Genomic DNA, 25936 nt, shown 5'->3' with positions numbered 1-25936 from the left:
CACACACACACACACACACTTCTCGGAGAAGCAGGATTGCCGTTGATGAGCCCCCTGACGCCATTTTCCCTCTCAGTTACAGGGAACCAGCGTTTGGCGGAGCTGCAGTAATTTGCTCTCCTCTCCTCTCCTCTCCTCTCCTCCTCCTCCTCTCTCCTGTCCTCTCCTTCCCCTCATGCTGCTGCAGTGGGGCGTCGTTTGTGTTTCTCTCACCAGTCCAAATCCCCCATTAAGGCACTCCAGGGGATACACATGCAGACTGGCTAATCACCTAACTGCTCACTATTTCACAACACACACACACGGCACAGCAACTTCCTCCTCTGTGGACCGTAGAGACAACAGACAGGCTCATGGGAAGGCTCCAGTGGGGCTTTGAAATTAAAAGCCATTATCACTACTGTACCTGTGACCACACGTCTGGTGAGACACCCTGTAAACAAAACCGCTTCCTCTGGGCTCATACTGAAAATACCACAATTCAAATAACTGTAAAACTTGAATACCAATAGGCTACTTACTGACTTTATTTCAGTAAATTAGAGATGTTATTGAATATTATTTTTATAAGGATTTTGACTATAAAACTCTACTTCCTCCCTACCATTCTGTGTCATAAGAACTCCAGTGTCTAAGTCTGAGTGACTAACATTTTTGATAACATAACAGGCCCCAGGCTACGCTCAATAACTCCAGAAAACAGTTTGAGGAGATTGACACCTACATAAAGCTGAATACAAAGGGGAGAATAAGTAGAGACATTTCTCCCAAAAGAGGTGTGATCTGCAAACCAGGTTTCTGTGAGAGCAGGGTGTCAGGAACAAGCACTTATGATTCCGCATAGGAGCTCGTCAACTACCTACTGCCATATAACGATCAGTTAGGAGAGTCATCATTAGGGGAGGTTATAGTAAATGTACTGAGGAGGTCCAAAATGGAAACCATACAAAGGAACATATCGCAAATAAACAAATCACTTGGGTATGGGACATTTCCAAGACTCTTTACAGTTGGTTTTTGAACTTGGGATGAATAGGTCCAAACCAATAAACATGTGAGGGGGGAAAGAAACTACCACAGATAAAACAGCGAATGAAAAAAGAACTGGAGCGGTATAGTCAAAACAAGAGAGAAAGGAGGAGAAAAAGAGAAAATAAAAGCGTGTGTGTAAAGGGAAAAATATCCCTGAGCTCTTTAGGCTGGACAACACTGAGCAGAGTTAGGAGCTGCCTGGACTGCCACAACCACATGGAACAACAGAATCTAGTCAGTTTACAGTTTTATTGTAACTGTGAGTGTTTTAGAGACATGGTTTTCATTTCAGGAGGAGAGCTCAGCCTCTGACGACCACTACACAGACCGCCACAGCATTTACACTCACTTTAATTGTCCCTGGACTGGACGGAATAAAAAAACATTTGACGAGCCACTTCTGTTTTGGGTTTCAATACGAGAGGCGTTGGCGTCTTTCCTGCTGTTTAAGGTCTTTAAACAATGGAATACCTGCAGGAGAAATACTGTACAGATTCCCTCTAACTGTTCCCAGTGGTTCCGATCAACACACACCAGGTTAAAGTCATTACTAACCCTTAAAGCTACAGTCTGGGATTCTGTTTTTTTCCCAGCTAAATTGGTGAATATCAAGCATTGAAATTACCATTGAAAACACAACCCCAGATCATAGACTGTACCTTTCAAAAGCTCAGACATAACTTAACAAGGCCACTTTAATGCCCTCCATCCATGTTCAGTGTGCCAGCCACAGACTTATACTGTATATTGGTGCCAAAATTCCCAAAACAATGAATTTAGCAGTATTGATTGTATTATTGTTTGAGCATAGGAACACAGCATTAGCCATGGCAACGTGTAGAATTGCAGAAAATGTGCTTTAAAACTGTTAAAGGTTCTCTCAGCTCCATGGCAGAACATGTAGAATCGCATGAAATTAGCTTTAAAATATAATTTTTTTCTCTCACCTCCATGGAAAAATGTGTAGAATTACAGGAAATATGCTTTAAAACAGCAATAATTTCTCTAAGTTTAAAAATGTACACATTTTTCTACACAGCCAAGATGGGGGCCTCTAAAATTCAGCCGCGCTGACTGGCTGACTGTGCCCATTGCCCCTGCCACGTCCACCACCTAAGCTCATTTCTGATCCTGAAAAAACCCCGCTAATGAGAAAAAAATAATGGTTGTATCCCAAATCGCACTCTATACACTACATAGTTCACTACTTTTGACCAGTACCCTATGGGCCCTGGACAAAAGTAGTGCACTTTATAGGGAATAGGGTGCCATTTGAAATGCAAATCATGTAATTTTGGAGAATCTCTGGCATCCATCGAGACAGTAATTGGCGAGGAATTTGCAGCGCAAACGTTTTTCCGGGATAATCCCATCTTGTGTGCATCTGGCTCGTCATCATTATGGATGATTATGCAAGTAAACACAATGTATAAGGATGAGTAACCCCATTGAGGAAACCACTGAAAATAAACCTCAGTATATACAGTACACTGGGTAGCCAGTTTATTAGGTACACCACCCCATTCACGAAAATGGTTTGCTCCTACAGACAATGAGTCACGTGGCCGTGGCTTGCTATATAAAGCAGGCAGACAGGCATCGAGGCATTCAGTTACTGTTCGCTTGAACGTTAAAATGGGCAAAACGAGTGACCTAAGCAACTTTGAGCATGGTGCAGTGGTATGATCGCTGGTGCCAGGCGCGCCGGTTCAAGTATCTCAGAAACGGCCGGCCTTCTGGGCTTTTCACACACAACAGTGTCTAGGGATTACAGAGAATGGTGCGACAAACAAAAAAACACAGTCATGTGAGCAAAAACAGCTTGCCGATGAGAGGTCAAACGAAAATGTCAAAAATCGTGCAAGCTACAGTTGTGTGCAGAACGGCATCTCGCAATGCCGCAACTCGTCAGTCCTTGTTACGGATGGGCTATTGCAGCAGACGACCACACCAGGTACCACTCTAAAAACAAGAAGAAGCCGCCCCAGTGGGCACGTGATCGCCTGGTTCGATGTATCCCAGTTCCTGTTGAATCAGGATTTGGTGTAATCCTGCCAGGTGTCAACAGTACATGCTGGTGGCGGTGGTGTCATTTTTTATTTTTATTTATTTAACCCTTATTTAACCAGGTAAGTTGACTGAGTGTGGCGAACGTTTTCCTGGCACAGGTTAGGTCCTTTGATACCAATTGAGCAATGTGTCCATGCCCGAAGAATTCAAGCTGTTCTGGAGGCAAAGGGGGGTCCGACCCGGTACTAGATGGGTGTACCTAATAAACTGTCCCCTGAATGTACATGCAGTATATTTGTTGTATAATAAAAGTATGTATTATTACACATTTACTGTGCTTAACTGTGAGATACACATCTTAAATCTGTATTATCATTCACATTACAAGGGGGAATAGAAATTATAGTATTTTCAAATAGTAGTTAATTAAAATAACTGAATAACTTAAAATAACAGTAAAGGTCTTCACTCAGGTCTAAGTGGATTTATAACAACCATTTTCTCCTCTACTACTGGGAAAACACTTAAATCACAGCCCCTGAATTAAATAAGAACCACAGAAAAAAATTATTTTCTGACTCAGTTATTATGACATGAATCAATAGCTATGAAATTGGGGCAAACTGACTAAATGAAGTGAGTGAAATAGGAAATGTGTATTTCATAGTTGAGCTATGAGCATTACTGCTGTACTTCTGGTATGAAGTATTGGAAACCACTGGAGTCGAACTGTGCGAGCCCTGAATGCAAAATATTTCCCTAATGTAACTGGCTACAACACACACATGCATGAGCGCGCGTACACACACACACACACACACACACACACACACACACACACACACACACACACACACACACACACACACACACACACACACACACACACACACACACACACACACACACACACACATACACACACACAATATCAGTGTGTTCTTCACAGTGTAACCCATCTGGTCCAAGTTAAGTGTAACATAGAAAGCTCATTCAGATATAGTGAGTGTAGATGCAAACTTGGCAAGGCCCTCTCCTCCACTCTCCCTCTCCCCCACTCTCCCTCTCCTCCAGTCTCCCTCTCCCCTGATTTCACGTCTAGACATCATATTGGAAAATGGCTAGCACACCACAAATACAAAAGGAATGCGGGGCAGCAGCAGCAGCACGGCTGATACTATCCTTTATGGAAGAGAACACGTCTACCTGTTTTCGATAGAAGGGTGTATAGGTGGAGTGGGTTTATATTGGTGGTTACGTCACTTAACTGTAATGGAAAACAAATGCCAGCGTGGTCTAAAGTATAACCTCAGTGTTTCATTAATGCCTAATCAGGACAATATGGCGAGCTGTGTTGGGAAACAGGACCAAGTAGAATCAGGACAATATGATGAGCTGTGTTGGGAAACAGGACCAAGTAGAATCAGGACAATATGATGAGCTGTGTTGGGAAACAGGACCAAGTAGAATCAGGACAATATGATGAGCTGTGTTGGGAAACAGGACCAAGTAGAATCAGGACAATATGATGAGCTGTGTTGGGAAACAGGACCAAGTAGAATCAGGACAATATGATGAGCTGTGTTGGGAAACAGGACCAAGTAGAATCAGGACAATATGATGAGCTGTGTTGGGAAACAGGACCAAGTAGAATCAGGACAATATGATGAGCTGTGTTGGGAAACAGGACCAAGTAGAATCAGGACAATATGATGAGCTGTGTTGGGAAACAGGACCAAGTAGAATCAGGACAATATGATGAGCTGTGTTGGGAAACAGGACCAAGTAGAATCAGGTCAATATGATGAGCTGTGTTGGGAAACAGGACCAAGTAGAGGAACCTAAGTCTGTGTGTGTCAGGCCGAGGCTGGATGGGCATCAAATAGTACACTGAATACAGACACACACCATAGCTTTTAACACACAGAGTCTGAATACATACACACACACCATGGGCATCACACACAGAGTCTGAATACAGACACACACACCATGGTCATCACACACAGAGTCTGAATACAGACACACACACCATGGTCATCACACACAGAGTCTGAATACAGACACACACCATGGTCATCACACACAGAGTCTGAATACAGACACACACACCATGGTCATCACACACAGAGTCTGAATACAGACACACACACCATGGGCATCACACACAGAGTCTGAATACAGACACACACACCATGGGCATCACACACAGAGTCTGAATACAGACACACACACCATGGGCATCACACACAGAGTCTGAATACAGACACACACACCATGGGCATCACACACAGAGTCTGAATACAGACACACACCATGGTCATCACACACAGAGTCTGAATACAGACACACACACCATGGGCATCACACACAGAGTCTGAATACAGACACACACCATGGTCATCACACACAGAGTCTGAATACAGACACACACACCATGGGCATCACACACAGAGTCTGAATACAGACACACACACCATGGTCATCACACACAGAGTCTGAAGACAGACACACACACCATGGTCATCACACACAGAGTCTGAATACAGACACACACACCATGGTCATCACACACAGAGTCTGAATACAGACACACACACCATGGGCATCACACACAGAGTCTGAATACAGACACACACCATGGTCATCACACACAGAGTCTGAATACAGACACACACACCATGGTCATCACACACAGAGTCTGAATACAGACACACACCATGGTCATCACACACAGAGTCTGAATACAGACACACACACCATGGTCATCACACACAGAGTCTGAATACAGACACACACACCATGGTCATCACACACAGAGTCTGAATACAGACACACACCATGGGCATCACACACAGAGTCTGAATACAGACACACACACCATGGTCATCACACACAGAGTCTGAATACAGACACACACACCATGGTCATCACACACAGAGTCTGAATACAGACACACACACCATGGTCATCACACACAGAGTCTGAATACAGACACACACCATGGTCATCACACACAGAGTCTGAATACAGACACACACACCATGGGCATCACACACAGAGTCTGAATACAGACACACACCATGGTCATCACACACAGAGTCTGAATACAGACACACACACCATGGGCATCACACACAGAGTCTGAATACAGACACACACCATGGTCATCACACACAGAGTCTGAATACAGACACACACACCATGGTCATCACACACAGAGTCTGAATACAGACACACACACCATGGTCATCACACACAGAGTCTGAATACAGACACACACACCATGGTCATCACACACAGAGTCTGAATACAGACACACACACCATGGTCATCACACACAGAGTCTGAATACAGACACACACACCATGGTCATCACACACAGAGTCTGAATACAGACACACACACCATGGTCATCACACACAGAGTCTGAATACAGACACACACACCATGGTCATCACACACAGAGTGTGAATACAGACAAGCAGGTTAGAGTAAAGATCTAACACAGACTGCTGAGAGAGAGAGAGAGAGAGAGAGAGAGAGAGAGACAGTCTATGTGAGTGCAAGGTGATATAGAGAATTTCAACCCACCAGGAGGAACTGGGTGAACTCTCCATAGCTGAGGTGCTTGGTCCTCTCTGTGCCGAAGTGCAGCCGCATGAACTCAGAATCCCAGTTAAAGGGGATGTGCTGATGGTTGGTGGTCTGGCTGAAGACCTGCTTCACGTCCTCTGAGGAGAGACCAGACAAGACGAGCACCTTTAATGAAATCAGTCCCCTTTTCATTCTGACCCTGCTGACAAACAGACTATTGTAGATGGCTGGTTAGCAGTAGCATTGCTTCACAAGACTCGGTTACTTGCAGACATGGGAGACAATGTTGTGTATTATGTCAGGAAGAAATGTGTTATTATTTTCTATCAAATTGTAGAAATTTTCATCATTGACCATTTTATTTTTTTTATAGATTTCATATTAGAAAAGTATGTGTTAATAACTACGGAAGTTACAGGTCCCTGAAACCATAGGTCTAAACAACGATGATGGATTGACATCTACCGTAGCTATAAAGTATGCAAAGCTATGTGATTATATGCTTTTCTAATTCTGACAATCTCATTCAGTAGAGGTAATGTAGGTGGGAGACATTGATCACCAGCCCAAATGATTACAGCCTTATCAGAGAAACCAAAACAACAGATAGTCTGAAAGAAACCTACTTCTTATTACACCACTAAACAAAAAAAGTGTTTCAAACCTACTAGTATGTATCAGTGAATGAATAACTTAAAGAGAAATGAGAGAGGATCCGTACCAAATTGCACCCTATTCCATAAATACTTTTGATCGATAGTAGTGCACTATTTAGGGAATAGTTATGTGATTTGGGATGCAAACCAGAGAAATGGGAGTGAGATTTTTTCCCCAGCCAGATCAGGCCATACCTTTCGGAACAAGACAGCTCCAGCAGGTTTTACACTTTAATGAGGCAATAAAAATGCTGCATTTACTGGGCAGTGTAACACTGCAGTGCCATTCCCTATTCCAGACCTACCTACCGTTTATATTATCAGCCTTTATGGACCTGTCAACACTCAGGCAACCTTTTATTCTTCTCTTTTTTGGTCTCTTTGGCTGAAGTACAATCCTGTTTTAATGTGTGTTTCATGTCACAGTTTAATTAACTCTATTCCACGAAATTATGGATTTACTTTTTATAAAACACTTAAAATTAACAGTGCATTCATCCCTTCATGTAAAAATATCTGTTTTTCCGCGATCACTTAATAGGAATTACACAGGTTATTAACAAACAAGAAAACAACGTACAAAAATGAAATAAAAATTAATAACAAAACACCATTTATGATGTGGAAAAACAAACTGTCTTTAATGGAACTAAGCCACAGCAATTCATGCTGTCAATATGTTATAAAGGACTTGTTATTTTGGTTGAGTTGGAGAAGGCCATTTAATCTCAGGAAAAATTGAAAAAAGAGATAAAATCATGTAATGGATCACAATAAAGCGACTTTGACAAGACCATAATCTCAATCACAAGTTATTTGCTTTCGGTGAAATGGTAGCTGAACATGAGCGATAAACAGCAGCGTATGGGCATGTGTAATGTTTTTCATGCAATTTTCCCCTTCTTGTTGCATCTCCTAGCATAGCCACGGTAGCGTCGGAGTAGGCTATATTCATTAACCTTTCAGAAGGCAGAAAAACAACACAGCTTTTAATTACCAAACCAGATACACCACGTCACTGATAAATAGTCTAATTGCTCCTTTTAAATATGAACATTTACATATGTGCATACATAATCAACCACAATGATCTTACTCCCTGCCGACTACCAACAATTAGAACGGAATTTACTTTCTCTCTGTTTGTGCCCAAGATATGTGCGCCGCATTTCAAATCAGTCCTAATGTGCTAATTTGGCGCACCTACAGAAGGCAAAATGAAGGTTGTTTAAATCAATTAGGGAAATGTGAATCACGTAAAAATGTGTCCTCTTCTCACCTCTGGGCTTGGAGCCTTCTAGGTAATGGTCCCAATCACAAACACACACCTCTCCACCAGACAGACATGTCTTCTCCCCCTCCACCCCTCCACAACAAATATCTGTCATCTCCATAGGGGCTAAGGTTACTGTCATTGATTCTCATGGTTATATGTGACAATATCATTTTTTAGGTCTTTTTTTGTTCAGTAAAAATGATGTATTTTTACCTCTTCCAAAATAACAAAATAAAAATAAATGTCCAATGAAATGTACTTTCAGTAAATAAAATAGCTTATAGTGTACTTGAGAACAGCTTTAAGAATTCTTCCTTCACTTCAATATGAATATCCTAGCTATAAGTGTCCACATTGTTTTGTACTTCAGCGGTCACAAATCAAACCAGGGGGTTGGAAATAGAGCTGTCAATCAAATCAGAGAGGGAACGTTACGTACCGTAGGTGGCTGCTCCTTTGCCCGTCTTGTCGAACAGCAGGAAGGCAACCACGTAGAGCGCATCTGGAGCACAGAGGACCGACTCAAAGGCCACAAATTCCTGGAAGGAGATCAACCTGATGGAGAGAGAGAGAGAGAGAGGAAGGTGAATGTTAGGATATCCTCTAAAGGTCTACAGATAATGTCCTGTTCCACAATGAAAAAGCAGAGGACTATCAGTAAAACAAGCAAAAAATGGATACAAACGTAGTAGTTTGTACTTGTTCATACTTGACACATTTTACAGCACGTGTAGTGCAATCATTAAGAGAACTATACAAGTTTCAATGTACAACACTGGGCTTTACTGGGTGACAAAACCAATCGACAGAACAGCCTATCAATATATGTCAATCTTAATTCAAGTAGGCCACTTCTCAGCTGAGTGAAATGTCCTAAATCCAATGAGTATGACTGTAGGAAAATGAAAACATTAAAAAAGGTTTTGAAAGGACTCTGTTCTTCATTTCACTATAGTGTGCCAGGCTGAGTTGGCTGCTATAACGTTGACGGGCAACTTTACACATGTAAAAAGGATTAAATATGACGTTTTACATTTCCCCCTCTGCCATTATAAACAGGTGTACAAGCACAAAGGGAGTTTTGAACGGATATCCTTTCACTTTTACTGTATTGCCTATATTTCAGCACAAAAATGTACATTTGTGCACAAGCCCAACAATGTATTAGGAGGGTAAATTCTCTCTTGCTCTCTCTCTCTTTCTCTCTCTTTGTCTCTCTCTCTTTTTCTTTCTCTCTCTCTCTCTCCCTTTCTCTCAATCTTTTCACTCTCTCAATCTCTCTCTCGCTCGTTCTATCACTCTCTCTCTTTCTCTCTCTCTCTCTCACTCTCTTTCTCACTCTATTTCTCCCTCTCTCACTCTCTTTCTCCCTCTCTCTCTTTCTCTCTCTCTCTTTCTCTCACTCTCTTTCCCTTTCTCTCTCTCTCACTCTCTTTCTCCCTCTCTCACTCTCTTTCTCCCTCTCTCTCTTTCTCTCACTCTCTTTCCCTTTCTCTCTCTCTCACTCTCTTTCTCCCTCTCTCACTCTCTTTCTCCCTCTCTCTCTTTCTCTCTCGCTCTCTTTCTCTCACTCTCTTTCCCTTTCTCTCTCTCTCTCTCTCTCTCTTGATGTGTAGGCTACAGAATGTATGTGTCATTAATACCATTGTACTACACTTCTCTCTAATATGCCCACATCATCTATAACAAAGGGAGAATACACCAACTGATCCATGGGAGCCCTGGGGACCACGGCGCAATCTAGTCTTAATTCATGCTCAGTTCAAAGTTGCCTCAAGTCCATTATGAATTTCACAAATGGATACTATAATTACGCAGGGTCAGTCCTAATGAGCAGTCCCCTGAGCATGCATCTCTAATCTATTTCAATTTCCAGGGGAGCGATGATTACATTTTTCTGGCTACTCTAATTCATTTTGTTACTGATGAAATTCAAAGATGGATTCATTTGGAATCTGTAGGCTTGTATGCATGCTCTTCCTGCCTTACAGCGTAGAAAAAACTGTCGTGTTGAAAAGTCAAGAGTAATTGTTGTATTAACTAAGCTAGCTGACAGTTTTAGAACAGGGGCCTGTTGGTAGGGAGTGGGTGGAGGGGTACAAAAGCGCGCTGCTGAGTCCATGCATCGGCTGTTAGAGAAAAGCTAACATATTTACAGCTCTCGCGGCTGGAAGCATATTGAACGTTGAAAAGGAAAATTTTCTGAAACATAAAAATTACCAATTTGGAAGGTAATTTCATGAGTTACTGTAGACAATAATACAGACGAGTGCGGGGGAGAAAACAGATACTGTCTGCATATCAGCTTACATTAATTTATGTTGTTAGCGTTTCAGTATTTTTCTAGACACGGATTATGAGCATTTTACTGTAACTTTCACTGCTGTTGATTATCAGGGGTATTCAGATGACTTTGGGAGAAGGAGATGTGAGTGTTCAGGGGGTATATCACACACACACACACACACACACACACACACACACACACACACACACACACACACACACACACACACACACACACACACACACACACACACACACACACACACACACTGGTGATTGTGCCAGGGATGAGGCTTATGATGGTTGATTAGCATTGCTATGACTACTACAAAACAATTACCCCCAAAAAAGAGATGGCATCACTTTGCAATGCAGACCAAACAGAGACTCCAATAATCAAATCAACCAACAGTATCTACCAACCATCAATTTATATGGCACGGGACCAGGTGTTTTCTAGGCATGTCCATGGTCTGAGTAAACAGTGCACAAACATATGCATTTACGAACATGAGACTATGTTTCTGGGAAATGTAAGACGTACACAGTAAATGCTATACCACATGGACGGGATTGTTATTCACTTTAAATCTTAGACTGAGAGTCAGAAGTCAACAAAGGTTGAAAGTGTCTCTTTGTAGAAAGTCGATGTGGAGGTAGACATCCTTCATGTCTTTGTTCGAGGGTGTCTATGAAAGTCTAGACTTTACTGTCATCTTCAGCAGCTAGCGAGGGTCTAGAACACTGTTTACAGCATAAACATTTGGGCGGATTAGGCTGGAGAGACAGCTTTTATCCCTGCTAGTAAAAGGAAAGACGATCCCTTCATAAACCCCCTGTCCCTGCTATTGTCACTGACAGCCTTCCACCCAGAGGTGACTGCTGGCTAGCTGACTGACTGGCTGGCTAGCTGTCCGGCTGGTGAGCTGGATGCTTTGGGTTCTTCCAAGCAGACAACCAAGACCACACCAAAATGCACATGGCTGGCTGGGAGGACTGCTATTTTCCCAGAATGCTCTCTTTACAAAGTTTTAACCCCAGAGACTAACCTCAGAGGGTTTCATACTTTGAAGAGGTTTCCATCGGAAAAAAGAGAGAAAGAGAAAAATAAGTGTGTATGTGTGAGAGAGAGAGAGAGAGAGAGAGAGAGAGAGAGAGAGAGAGGGAGAGAGAGAGAGAGGGAGAGAGAGAGAGAGAGAGAGAGGGAGAGAGAGAGAGAGAGAGAGAGAGAGAGAGGGGAGAGAGAGATAGAGAGAGAGGAGGGAGGAAACATCTCTGACACATCTTTGAGACAGAAGTAGGGATGTCTACATGTGCTGAATGAGTAATTTGCAGACATAGAGAGGGAGTGTATCTATCTCAGCCAGCCAAGTCTGGGGAGGGTGAATAACAAGAGAGAAAAGTGATTTCCAGGCAGATAGAGAGAGACTGTGATGGCTGTCAGTGAGTGTATCACCTGATTTACACAGTCACAGAGGGAGGCAAAGAAATGCATTACACTGTTTACGTACATCCAAACCCCCTCTACTCACAGAAACGATTACCCCGTCCTGACTCATCTCTGTGAAATAGAATCCTACCTGGGGTAAAAACAGAGGCAGACGCATTGGCAAGAAAAAATGTATGCAGTATGCATATCCTGAAAAAGACTCTAATTTTAACTAGAGGGAGTATATCATAATATGATTGTGTAAGTGGCTTGTTTTCCTACTTTCTTTTTTGTCAGGGAGGTCACTCAACAGGTCCTTGCCAATACTTGAAAAACAATGCGTTCCTGTTTCCCGTGAACATAAAAGGGGGTGATGTTGACACGCGTAGCCATTGTCTGTTCTCTCTTCTGCACTAGGCATAATCATCCATCTCATTGTCTAGTGAAATCAGAATGTCTTAAAAAAACTAAAAAACGAGCTTAAACAAAATACATGACGACTAACCTACGATGTCACTGTAAACAAAATGGACGCATTCAAACAAAGGTTTCTGATTTCGTGGCTTTGATCGAACCATCAAAGCAGACATTTCTGCTTCCTTATCATTTGGTATCCCCTACCCACCGCCCGAACACACCAAATGAAGTTTAGATACAGAGACCAAGCCATGGTTCCCTAATAGATTTATCCCTTAATAGCAGTGTTGCTGCCGCCATTTATCCGGCTCGCAAAGCCGCACAATGCAGGAGTGCTGAATGGCATGGGCAATTACAGTGCATGTGTGCAGCCAGCCTCCACTCCATTTTAAAGCAGGCTTTCATAATGTGAGCAACATGACCGCATGCACTCTGCTCTTTGCCGGAGCACAGGTGGTTGCCATGGCAACACACTTTTTCTTTTTGACTTACCCTAACATTTTATTGCCCGTCATTATGTATCATTAAAAACATACATATTAATGCAAAACACAGGGGTGATGGGGGTTAAGGGGAGAGGGGGATAAGATGAGATGAATTAGGGTACAACAACCAACGGAAGGAACAGAACAACACCTGACAAAGGGCCTTTGAGGATTTCTAAGAGTTTATTTTTTAAACATAATAAATCAAATAAATAGGTGCTAAATAAATTCATCATGAGCTAAAATTTTTTTATTATTTGGGTTGCATCCTGTGCATTACAAAATAAGGGCTAGGCCCTATCTATAACTCTAGCAGTACTCCAGGCCCTATCTCTAGCAGTACTCCAGGCCCTATCTATAAATCTAGCAGTACTCCAGGCCCTATCTATAAACCTAGCAGTACTCCAGGCCCTATCTATAACCCTAGCAGTACTCCAGGCCCTATCTATAACTCTAGCAGTACTCCAGGCCCTATCTATAACCCTAGCAGTACTCCAGGCCCTATCTATAACCCTAGCAGTACTCCAGGCCCTATCTCTAGCAGTACTCCAGGCCCTATCTATAACTCTAGCAGTACTCCAGGCCCTATCTATAACTCTAGCAGTACTCCAGGCCCTATCTCTAGCAGTACTCCAGGCCCTATCTATAACTCTAGCAGTACTCCAGGCCCTATCTATAACTCTAGCAGTACTCCAGGCCCTATCTCTAGCAGTACTCCAGGCCCTATCTATAAATCTAGCAGTACTCCAGGCCCTATCTATAACCCTAGCAGTACTCCAGGCTGTATCTATAACTCTAGCAGTACTCCAGGCCCTATCTATAACTCTAGCAGTACTCCAGGCCCTATCTATAACCCTAGCAGTACTCCAGGCCCTATCTATAACTCTAGCAGTACTCCAGGCCCTATCTATAACTCTAGCAGTACTCCAGGCCCTATCTATAACTCTAGCAGTACTCCAGGCCCTATCTATAACTCTAGCAGTACTCCAGGCCCTATCTATAACCCTAGCAGTACTCCATGCCCTATCTATAACTCTATCAGTACTCCAGGCCCTATCTATAACTCTAGCAGTACTCCAGGCCCTATCTATAACCCTATCAGTACTCCATGCCCTATCTATAACTCTAGCAGTACTCCATGCCCTATCTATAACTCTAGCAGTACTCCATGCCCTATCTATAACTCTAGCAGTACTCCATGCCCTATCTATAACTCTAGCAGTACTCCAGGCCCTATCTATAACTCTAGCAGTACTCCAGGCCCTATCTATAACTCTAGTAGTACTCCAGGCCCTATCTATAACCCTAGCAGTACTCCAGGCCCTATCTATAACCCTAGCAGTACTCCAGGCCCTATCTATAACCCTAGCAGTACTCCAGTCCCTATCTATAACCCTAGCAGTACTCCAGGCCCTATCTATAACCCTAGCAGTACTCCAGGCCCTATCCTCTAGCAGTACTCCAGGCCCTATCTATAACTCTATCAGTACTCCAGGCCCTATCTATAACCCTATCAGTACTCCAGGCCCTATCTATAACTCTAGCAGTACTCCAGGCCCTATCTATAACTCTAGCAGTACTCCAGGCCCTATCTATAACTCTAGCAGTACTCCAGGCCCTATCTATAACTCTAGCAGTACTCCAGGCCCTATCTATAACCCTAGCAGTACTCCAGGCCCTATCTATAACTCTAGCAGTACTCCAGGCCCTATCTATAACTCTAGCAGTACTCCAGGCCCTATCTATAACCCTAGCAGTACTCCAGGCCCTATCTATAACTCTAGCAGTACTCCAGGCCCTCTCTATAACCCTATCAGTACTCCAGGCCCTATCTATAACTCTAGCAGTACTCCAGGCCCTATCTATAACCCTATCAGTACTCCAGGCCCTATCTATAACTCTAGCAGTACTCCAGGCCCTATCTATAACTCTAGCAGTACTCCAGGCCCTATCTATAACCCTAGCAGTACTCCAGGCCCTATCTATAACTCTAGTAGTACTCCAGGCCCTATCTATAACTCTAGCAGTACTCCAGGCCCTATCTATAACTCTAGCAGTACTCCAGGCCCTATCTATAACTCTAGCAGTACTCCAGGCCCTATCTATAACTCTAGCAGTACTCCAGGCCCTATCTATAACCCTAGCAGTACTCCAGGCCCTATCTATAACTCTATCAGTACTCCAGGCCCTATCTATAACTCTAGCAGTACTCCAGGCCCTATCTATAACCCTAGCAGTACTCCATGCCCTATCTATAACTCTAGCAGTACTCCAGGCCCTATCTATAACTCTAGCAGTACTCCATGCCCTATCTATAACTCTAGCAGTACTCCAGGCCCTATCTATAACCCTAGCAGTACTCCAGGCCCTATCTATAACTCTAGCAGTACTCCAGGCCCTATCTATAACCCTTTCAGTACTCCAGGCCCTATCTATAACTCTAGCAGTACTCCAGGCCCTATCTATAACTCTAGCAGTACTCCAGGCCCTATCTATAACCCTATCAGTACTCCAGGCCCTATCTATAACTCTAGCAGTACTCCAGGCCCTATCTATAACTCTAGCAGTACTCCAGACCCTATCTATAACCCTAGCAGTACTCCAGGCCCTATCTATAACTCTAGCAGTACTCCAGGCCCTCTCTATAACCCTATCAGTACTCCAGGCCCTATCTATAACTCTAGCAGTACTCCAGGCCCTATCTATAACCCTATCAGTACTCCAGGCCCTATCTATAACTCTAGTAGTACTCCAGGCCCTATCTATAACTCTAGCAGTACTCCAGGCCCTATCTATAACCCTAGCAGTACTCCAGGCCCTATCTATAACTCTAGTAGTACTCCAGGCCCTATCTATAACTCTAGCAGTATTCCAGGCCCTATCTATAACTCTAGCAGTACTCCAGGCCCTATCTATAACTCTAGCAGTACTCCAGGCCCTATCTATAACTCTAGCAGTACTCCAGGCCCTATCTATAACTCTAGCAGTACTCCAGGCCCTATCTATAACCCTAGCAGTACTCCATGCCCTATCTATAACTCTATCAGTACTCCAGGCCCTATCTATAACTCTAGCAGTACTCCAGGCCCTATCTATAACCCTATCAGTACTCCATGCCCTATCTATAACTCTAGCAGTACTCCATGCCCTATCTATAACTCTAGCAGTACTCCATGCCCTATCTATAACTCTAGCAGTACTCCATGCCCTATCTATAACTCTAGCAGTACTCCAGGCCCTATCTATAACTCTAGCAGTACTCCAGGCCCTATCTATAACTCTAGTAGTACTCCAGGCCCTATCTATAACCCTAGCAGTACTCCAGGCCCTATCTATAACCCTAGCAGTACTCCAGGCCCTATCTATAACCCTAGCAGTACTCCAGTCCCTATCTATAACCCTAGCAGTACTCCAGGCCCTATCTATAACTCTAGCAGTACTCCAGGCCCTATCTATAACCCTATCAGTTCTCCAGGCCCTATCTATAACCCTATCAGTACTCCAGGCCCTATCTATAACCCTAGCAGTACTCCAGGCCCTATCTATAACCCTATCAGTACTCCAGGCCCTATCTATAACTCTAGCAGTACTCCAGGCCCTATCTATAACCCTATCAGTACTCCAGGCCCTATCTATAACTCTAGCAGTACTCCAGGCCCTATCTATAACTCTAGCAGTACTCCAGACCCTATCTATAACCCTAGCAGTACTCCAGGCCCTATCTATAACTCTAGCAGTACTCCAGGCCCTATCTATAACCCTATCAGTACTCCAGGCCCTATCTATAACTCTAGCAGTACTCCAGGCCCTATCTATAACCCTAGCAGTACTCCAGGCCCTATCTATAACTCTAGTAGTACTCCAGGCCCTATCTATAACTCTAGCAGTACTCCAGGCCCTATCTATAACCCTAGCAGTACTCCAGGCCCTATCTATAACTCTAGTAGTACTCCAGGCCCTATCTATAACTCTAGCAGTACTCCAGGCCCTATCTATAACTCTAGCAGTACTCCAGGCCCTATCTATAACTCTAGCAGTACTCTAGGCCCTATCTATAACCCTAGCAGTACTCCAGGCCCTATCTATAACTCTAGTAGTACTCCAGGCCCTATCTATAACTCTAGCAGTACTCCAGGCCCTATCTATAACTCTAGCAGTACTCCAGGCTGTATCTATAACTCTAGCAGTACTCCATGCCCTATCTATAACTCTAGCAGTACTCCAGGCCCTATCTATAACTCTAGCAGTACTCCAGGCCCTATCTATAACTCTAGCAGTACTCCAGGCCCTATCTATAACCCTAGCAGTACTCCATGCCCTATCTATAACTCTATCAGTACTCCAGGCCCTATCTATAACTCTAGCAGTACTCCAGGCCCTATCTATAACCCTATCAGTACTCCATGCCCTATCTATAACTCTAGCAGTACTCCAGGCCCTATCTATAACTCTAGCAGTACTCCATGCCCTATCTATAACTCTAGCAGTACTCCAGGCCCTATCTATAACTCTAGCAGTACTCCAGGCCCTATCTATAACTCTAGCAGTACTCCAGGCCCTATCTATAACTCTAGCAGTACTCCAGGCCCTATCTATAACTCTAGTAGTACTCCAGGCCCTATCTATAACCCTAGCAGTACTCCAGGCCCTATCTATAACCCTAGCAGTACTCCAGGCCCTATCTATAACCCTAGCAGTACTCCAGTCCCTATCTATAACCCTAGCAGTACTCCAGGCCCTATCTATAACCCTAGCAGTACTCCAGGCCCTATCTATAACTCTAGCAGTACTCCAGGCCCTATCTATAACCCTATCAGTTCTCCAGGCCCTATCTATAACCCTATCAGTACTCCAGGCCCTATCTATAACTCTAGCAGTACTCCAGGCCCTATCTATAACCCTAGCAGTACTCCAGGCCCTATCTATAACTCTAGCAGTACTCCAGGCCCTATCTATAACCCTATCAGTACTCCAGGCCCTATCTATAACTCTAGCAGTACTCCAGGCCCTATCTATAACCCTATCAGTACTCCAGGCCCTATCTATAACTCTAGTAGTACTCCAGGCCCTATCTATAACTCTAGCAGTACTCCAGGCCCTATCTATAACTCTAGCAGTACTCCAGGCCCTATCTATAACTCTAGTAGTACTCCAGGCCCTATCTATAACTCTAGCAGTACTCCAGGCCCTATCTATAACTCTAGCAGTACTCCAGGCCCTATCTATAACTCTAGCAGTACTCTAGGCCCTATCTATAACCCTAGCAGTACTCCAGGCCCTATCTATAACTCTAGTAGTACTCCAGGCCCTATCTATAACTCTAGCAGTACTCCAGGCCCTATCTATAACTCTAGCAGTACTCCAGGCTGTATCTATAACTCTAGCAGTACTCCATGCCCTATCTATAACTCTAGCAGTACTCCAGGCCCTATCTATAACCCTAGCAGTACTCCAGGACCTATCTATAACTCTAGCAGTACTCTAGACCCTATCTATAACTCTAGCAGTACTCCAGGTTGTTGTTATAACCAACCTTTAACTAGGCATAAAGCCTGGAGTTTTTCCTGGTCAGGGCCTGTATTCACAAAGCTTTGTGAGACGGTTAAAAGGCCAAACTGATCCTAGAACAGCACACATTCTCTGATATGCTTTGTGATACGAGCCTTGGTCGTCTGTCCACCATACCCACCCATCTTTCTTCTGGTCCACCACCCCAGCCACCAATGAGGTGGCCTCGTCAGACAGCCTGATGTCAGTATGTGCATAGAGAAACCGGACCACAAAGTCCTCTGGAGACATGAAGGCCTCATCGTTCTTCTGGATGCTGGCATACTGCAACAGCAAACACGCACACAAAAACACACACACACACACACAGAGACAGACAGACAGACAGACAGACAGACAGACAGACAGACAGACAGACAGACAGACAGACAGACAGACAGACAGACAGACAGACAGACAGACAGACAGACAGACAGACAGACAGACAGAGACAGAAAACATAATTGATTTGTTAATAAGTGATCTATTGGTCAAGGAAGACACTGACACCTACTGTTTCAGTCTTTGGGCAGACACCTAACTTGCGATCATTCACACGTAACTCAAGACTTTAATAGGCATAAATCATGCAATGATGTCAATGGTAGAAATTCAAGTTGAGTGCAGGGATCTCAAGTTAGGATTCAGACCTCAATGGTGAAAAACAGAAATGTGCTATTGACTCTGGTTTTTGTGACTTGAACCAGAAGAAGCCTACAAATAAAGGCAGTATTAGTAGTGGCTTTCCAGTACATGAAGTTGGCTTGTATCCAGTGAGCTAAGGAAATATTGTTGTTCTATAGGCAAATTGATTCTTACACAACTGACCTTTATGAAAATAGCTTTCAGCTCAGTAGGGTCAGCCCTCTTTTGCCCCTGGAGAAAGAAATTACATACACATTATCATCACATAATCAACAACCAAGCTCTGTGGTAATAACCTGAAACTAATACACTTCTTTAATTTACAATTCTGTTGAAGCACTCATTAAAGCCCTCTTGGGTGTCTTCACCTGCACACCATTTTACCTGTTTTTTATCGGCACTGTTATTTTTTATATTCTTTATTTTTAACCCCAGGCCCCTGTCCCCACAGGAGGCCTTTTTCCTTTTGGTAGGCCATCATTGTAGAAAAGAATGTGTTCTTAACTGACTTGCCTAGTTAAATAAAGGTTCAATAAATAAAAATAAACTGTAACGAATAAATAAAAATACAAAATAAAATGGATAGGCCTATAGGCATAGGCTACTAGGATAATGTTATGTCTTGTAAGATGTTTTCCCCACTTTGCAATAAAAGTAAACTTGTACTTATAATAACAACCCACTGTTAAACTGTTAAATATTACTGTAGGGAAAAAAAGGAAAAAAAGTATTAGGATATGCAGAATTATTGAGACCTTTGATATTTATGACACAATGAATTCCTGAGACTCACTGAATGTCTTAATTTTAGTTTTATGCTTTTCAACTTTATTGTGCTCTTTTTCTTTATACCTTTCATAGTAGACATACAGTGGCTTGTGAAAGTATTCGCCCCCTTCACATTTTTCCTGTTTGTTGCCTTACAAGCTGGAATTAAAATAGATTTGGGGGGGGTTTGTATCATTTTATTTACACAACATGCCTACCACTTTGAAGATATATGTTTTATTGTGAAACAAACAAGAAATAAGACAAAAAAATGAAAAACTTGAGCGTGCATAACTATACACCCACTAGAACCACCTTTTGCAGCAATTACAGCTGCACGTCTCTTGGGGTATGTCTCTATAAGCTTGGCACTGTAAGGTTCTGTATTTATTTTCTTAGTCAACCTTGTGTTCTGTTTCTTTGTGTTCTGGAACATAGCCCTGTTTCTTTGTGTTCTGGAACATAGCCCTGTTTCTTTGTGTTCTGGAACATAGCCCTGTTTCTTTGTGTTCTGGAACGTAGCCCTGTTTCTTTGTGTTCTGGAACATAGCCCTGTTTCTTTGTGTTCTGGAACATAGCCCTGTTTCTTTGTGTTCTGGAACATAGCCCTGTTTCTTTGTGTTCTGGAACGTAGCCCTGTTTCTTTGTGTTCTGGAACGTAGCCCTGTTTCTTTGTGTTCTTGAACGGAGCCCTGTTTCTTTGTGTTCTGGAACGTAGCCCTGTTTCTTTGTGTTCTGGAACATAGCCCTGTTTCTTTGTGTTCTAGAACGTAGCCCTGTTTCTTTGTGTTCTAGAACGTAGCCCTGTTTCTTTGTGTTCTGGAACGTAGCCCTGTTTCTTTGTGTTCTGGAACGTAGCCCTGTTTCTTTGTGTTCTGGAACATAGCCCTGTTTCTTTGGGGTCTGGAACATAGCCCTGTTTCTTTGTGTTCTGGAACGTAGCCCTGTTTCTTTGTGTTCTGGAACATAGCCCTGTTTCTTTGTGTTCTGGAACATAGCCCTGTTTCTTTGTGTTCTGGAACGTAGCCCTGTTTCTTTGTGTTCTGGAACATAGCCCTGTTTCTTTGTGTTCTGGAACATAGCCCTGTTTCTTTGTGTTCTGGAACATAGCCCTGTTTCTTTGTGTTCTGGAACGTAGCCCTGTTTCTTTGTGTTCTGGAACGTAGCCCTGTTTCTTTGTGTTCTGGAACATAGCCCTGTTTCTTTGTGTTCTGGAACATAGCCCTGTTTCTTTGTGTTCTGGAACATAGCCCTGTTTCTTTGTGTTCTGGAACGTAGCCCTGTTTCTTTGTGTTCTGGAACGTAGCCCTGTTTCTTTGTGTTCTGGAACATAGCCCTGTTTCTTTGTGTTCTGGAACGTAGCCCTGTTTCTTTGTGTTCTGGAACGTAGCCCTGTTTCTTTGTGTTCTGGAACATAGCCCTGTTTCTTTGTGTTCTGGAACGTAGCCCTGTTTCTTTGTGTTCTGGAACATAGCCCTGTTTCTTTGTGTTCTGGAACGTAGCCCTGTTTCTTTGTGTTCTGGAACATAGCCCTGTTTCTTTGTGTTCTGGAACATAGCCCTGTCTTTCATTTTTGTTCATTGATTTCACCTGTGTTAGTTACTCACCTGGTCTCATCAGCTCCTTATTTAGTTCAGTTCATTCTGTTTGTGCCTTTGTGAGGTATTGTTCCTTTTGACTCTACTAAGCCTTTTCCTAGCTCGTCTGTGAGAACCAGTTATAGCCTTCAGTCCTAGTTCTGATTCACCGGCCTGTTTGCCTACCTGTGTATCACCATTGCCTGCTTGTGACCACAATTCCTGCCTCCTGTGAAGGTTGTAATAAACACATGCCACGCTCTGCATGTGAATCTACACCTTTTTCTCCCTGAGTATTCATTACAGAATACCCCACCTAAAAACTGAATGGATTCAGCGGAACTACAGCTAACCCAGCAAGAGGAGCGTATGGAGGAAATCTGTCATCTTCTCTGCCAGCCTATCCCTACTCCTCCGATGCCAGGTATCCCATAGCCCTCCTTCATTCATATCCATACCTGGAAAATATGACGGTTCACCTGGGAAATGTCAGGGATTTCTGATGCAATGCAGCAAATACATTGAGCACAACCCCCCTAACTTTGCCACCGACAAGAGCGGGGTGGATTTTGTTGTCTCTACTCACAAGCAAAGCCCTGGATTGGGCCACCGCCATATGGACTGCCAACAGCACAGACTCGGATCCGAGACACATTTCCACACCCTCTTCAAAGAGGTATTCGATCGCTCTCCTTCCGGTCGTCCTATAGGAGACCTCGTCATAGAACTTCCACAAGGACGCAATTCAGCTGCCGAGTATGCCCTCGAGTTCCGCACCGTGGCTGCAGGGAGTGGATGGAGTGAGGCTGCGTTACTTACCGTCTACCGAAGAGAGCTCAACAGGGAACTTCAGGTGGAGCTGGCTTGTAGAGGTGACCTTCAGGATTTAAATCAATGCATTCGTATCTCCATCGACCACCTCATCGCCGACCGCCAAAGAACTCTGCCACCCAGGAACCCGAAACCTTCTCTTTCCATGATTCCGTCATCCCGTCCGAGTCTTCCAGAGTCCATGCAGTTGGGCCATGCTCCTCTCCCGTGTATCGAACATCAAAGGCTGATCCAAGAAGGGCTCTGCCTATACTGTGGAGGGAAAGATCATCTACTCAGCCATTGCCCTGTTCGCCCCCCACGAAGAGATGAAAAGGGTCCCTCTGCTACCATGCAGGTAGGCGCGTCCTTATTTCTAAATATCTCCCAGAAGCAATTCTCCATCCCAGTATTGATAACCTTGAAGGAGGTTACTAAGTACGTAGAGGGCTTGATAGATTCGGGAGCAGCAGGTAATTTTATCGATCAAGAGCTTGACATTGATCTAACACCTGTCACCCCTCCCTTAAGGAGTAACACCCTGGACAGGCAGCCATTGGGTACGGGCTTCATTACACACCTGACACAGAGCGTCACCCTCCATATTGGAGTCTTCCGCACGAAAACCATGGAACTCTCATCCCCCAAACAGCCACTCATCCTCAGACACCCCTGGCTTTGTCGTCACGACCCTGCCATCTCGTGGCAACAAGGTGAACTACTGTTCTGGTAATCTACCTGCTTCACCGTTTCTCAGCCTACCCTGCAGAGCCACCACCATTGAGGCCTCTGCAGTGCCACCCACCATACTGTCTGAATACGCCCAGTACAGCAATGTCTTCAGCAAAATCAAGGCCTCCACTCTGCCACCACATCGCCCAGGGGACTGACTTACTCCCTGTGTGTCCCTGAGTGCCCCCACCGAAGTGGCGTGTTTACCCCCTATCTATCCTGGAAAATGACGCAATGGAGTACTACATTGATGAAACACTGAAACGGTTTCATTCTTCCTTCCCCGGCTGTCTCCAGCTTCTTCTTCGTTGGAAAAAAGGACAGTGGTCTCCGACCATGTATTGATTACCGTTCCCTGAATGATGTCAAGAACCGTCTTCCTCTGATCCCAGCAACCCTTGAACAAGTGGACCGCGCCAACATCTAAACAAAACTCGACCTGCGAAGTGCATATAACCTTGTCCGTATACGTGAAGGCGACGAATGGAAGACGGCCTTTATCACCGCACGAGGGCACTACGAATACCTGGTCATGCCCTACGGCCTTACTAACGCCCCCGCCGTCTTCCAATCCTTTATGAATGAGGTTTTCCAGGATATGATCAACTGCTTTCTCATCGTCTACATTGATGACATCCTGATTTACTCCGACTCCCTAAAGGAACACATACAGCATGTGCAAAAGGTTCTTTAACAGCTCCTTGACCATAACCTTTATGTGAAGACTGAAAAGAGCACCTTCCATGTAACCTCGGTAAACTTCCTCGGTTTCGTACTGACACCTGGAGGGGTCAGCATGGATGAGAACAAAGTCACCGCCGTCAGTAACTGGCCCAAACCCACCACCGTTAAGGAACTCCAACGTTTCATTGGGTTCTCCAACTACTATCGCCGGTTCATTCGGAACTTCAGTTCTACTGCCTCTCCCCTCACTGACCTTACCAGCCAAAAAGACCCGGACCCTTCAATGGACTGATACCGCCCTGAACGCTTTCAAAAAACTTGAAATGCCTCTTCACCTCAGATCCTGTCCTTCTCCAACCTGATCTGATCCTTCCTTTCACCCGGCAGGTGCCGCCGAAGTAGGAGCCATACTCTTTCAAACACCTTCAAAATCACATCCCTGTGCCTTCTCCCGGAAGTTATCCTCCGCTGAGAGGAATTACGATGTGGGGAACAGAACTCCTCGCCATCAAGCTGGCCCTCGAGGAGTGGCGCCACTGGTTGGAGGGCGCACAACATCCCTTTCTCGTCCTAACAGATCATTGTATCTGGAATATATCAGAGGGGCCAAGAGGTTAAACTCCAGACAAGCCCGCTGACCTCCTCTTCACACGCTTTTGTGTTACTTACATCCCTTAAAAGAACAACGTAAAAGCTGATGCTCTCTCCCGCAAGTTTGACCTTCCGACCAGTAACTCAGACCCTACACCCATTCTTCCTTCCTCTTGCATTGTGGGACCGGTACAGTGGGAGGTTCACTCTGCCATACAAGAAGCCCTAACCTCAGATCCGGCTCCTCCTAAGACACCAGCTGGGAAGAGTTACGTACCAGGAGCTGTTAGACCCCAACTGATGCAATGGTGTCACACGTCCTTGGGGTCAGGACAACCAGGCATTACACGAACCACCGGACTTCTAGCCCGTAAGTTCTGGTGGTCCTCAATGGCATCCGATGTAAGGGATTACATACTCTCCTGTCCAGTCTGCGCCCAAACCAAAAGCTCTCATCTCCCTTCCAGTAAACTTTAACCTTTGCCAATCCCTCACAGACCCTGGTCCCACATAGCTGTTGACTTCATCACAGACCTTCCTGAATCCTCTGGTAACACCACCATCCTTGTCATAGTAGACCATTTTTCAAAAATGTGTCATCTGGTTCCTCTTCCTCATTTACCTAACACCATTGAATTGGCTGAGTGTATGTTCCAGCAGGTGTTCCATCTGTATGGGATTCCGGACGACATAGTCTCTGACCGCGGGCCCCAGTTTGTCACCCGGGTGTGGCGAGCGTTCTGTGACCGACTGGGGGTCGCTCTCAGCCTCTCCTCCAGGTACCATCCCCAGACCAACCGGCAGGCGGAACACCTGAACCAAGAAATAGGGAAATACCTCTGCCAAAAATATTCTGCCTCTCCACACGACTGGAGTCAGTATATGGCTTGGCCAAATACGCTCAGAACTTACTCATGCATTCATCCCTCCGCCTTACTCCGTTTCAGTGTGTACTTGGTTACCAACCCCCCCATGTTTCCCTGGAAGGCGGAGCCTGGTACTGTTCCAGCTGTCGACGAATAGTTTCAGCGTAGTGAGCAGGTATGGGAGACCGCTCACCGGCATCTGCAGGAGGCCTCTAATACCCAGAAACGCTTTGTCGAAAGACACCACCGACCTATGACGCTCTTTCACCGTAGACAACGTGTGTATGTGGTTCTCTACCAGAGACATCTGCCTCCCCTGCAAAAAGTTCTGTCCTCGCTTCATTGGTCCCTTCAAGATAACCCTATCACGTACCGCCTCCAGTTACCCCGTCAGTATAAAATCTCCTCATCCTTTCATGTCTCTGTTAAAACCGGTCACCTACAGTCCTCTTCATCCTCCAGTCTCAACCTGCAGTGCGCCACCACTGTTGGACGTCGGAGGGGAACCTGCCTACGCCCATCAGACCA

The 25936-nt window shown here is 44.4% G+C and overlaps 1 protein-coding gene across 1 annotated transcript in view; it reads right to left on the bottom strand.

The window, feature by feature from the left end:
• slc25a13 (solute carrier family 25 member 13) overlaps positions 1 to 25936 on the bottom strand; it is a 90901-nt gene that overhangs the window by 60099 nt on the left and 4866 nt on the right. Inside the window, exons 2-5 of the mRNA XM_014178472.2 lie at positions 19564 to 19611; positions 18878 to 19020; positions 9011 to 9126; positions 6637 to 6776 (exon numbers count right to left, since the gene is read on the bottom strand). Coding sequence (XP_014033947.1) covers positions 6637 to 6776; positions 9011 to 9126; positions 18878 to 19020; positions 19564 to 19611 — 447 coding nt within the window. The remainder of the gene's footprint in view (positions 1 to 6636; positions 6777 to 9010; positions 9127 to 18877; positions 19021 to 19563; positions 19612 to 25936) is intronic.

This window comes from Salmo salar, chromosome ssa27 (genome assembly GCF_905237065.1).
Source record: "Salmo salar chromosome ssa27, Ssal_v3.1, whole genome shotgun sequence".
Classification (NCBI taxonomy): Eukaryota; Metazoa; Chordata; class Actinopteri; order Salmoniformes; family Salmonidae; genus Salmo; species Salmo salar.
The sequence above is the reverse complement of the archived record's forward strand: the minus strand, read 5'-3'. Positions and strand labels throughout refer to the sequence as shown.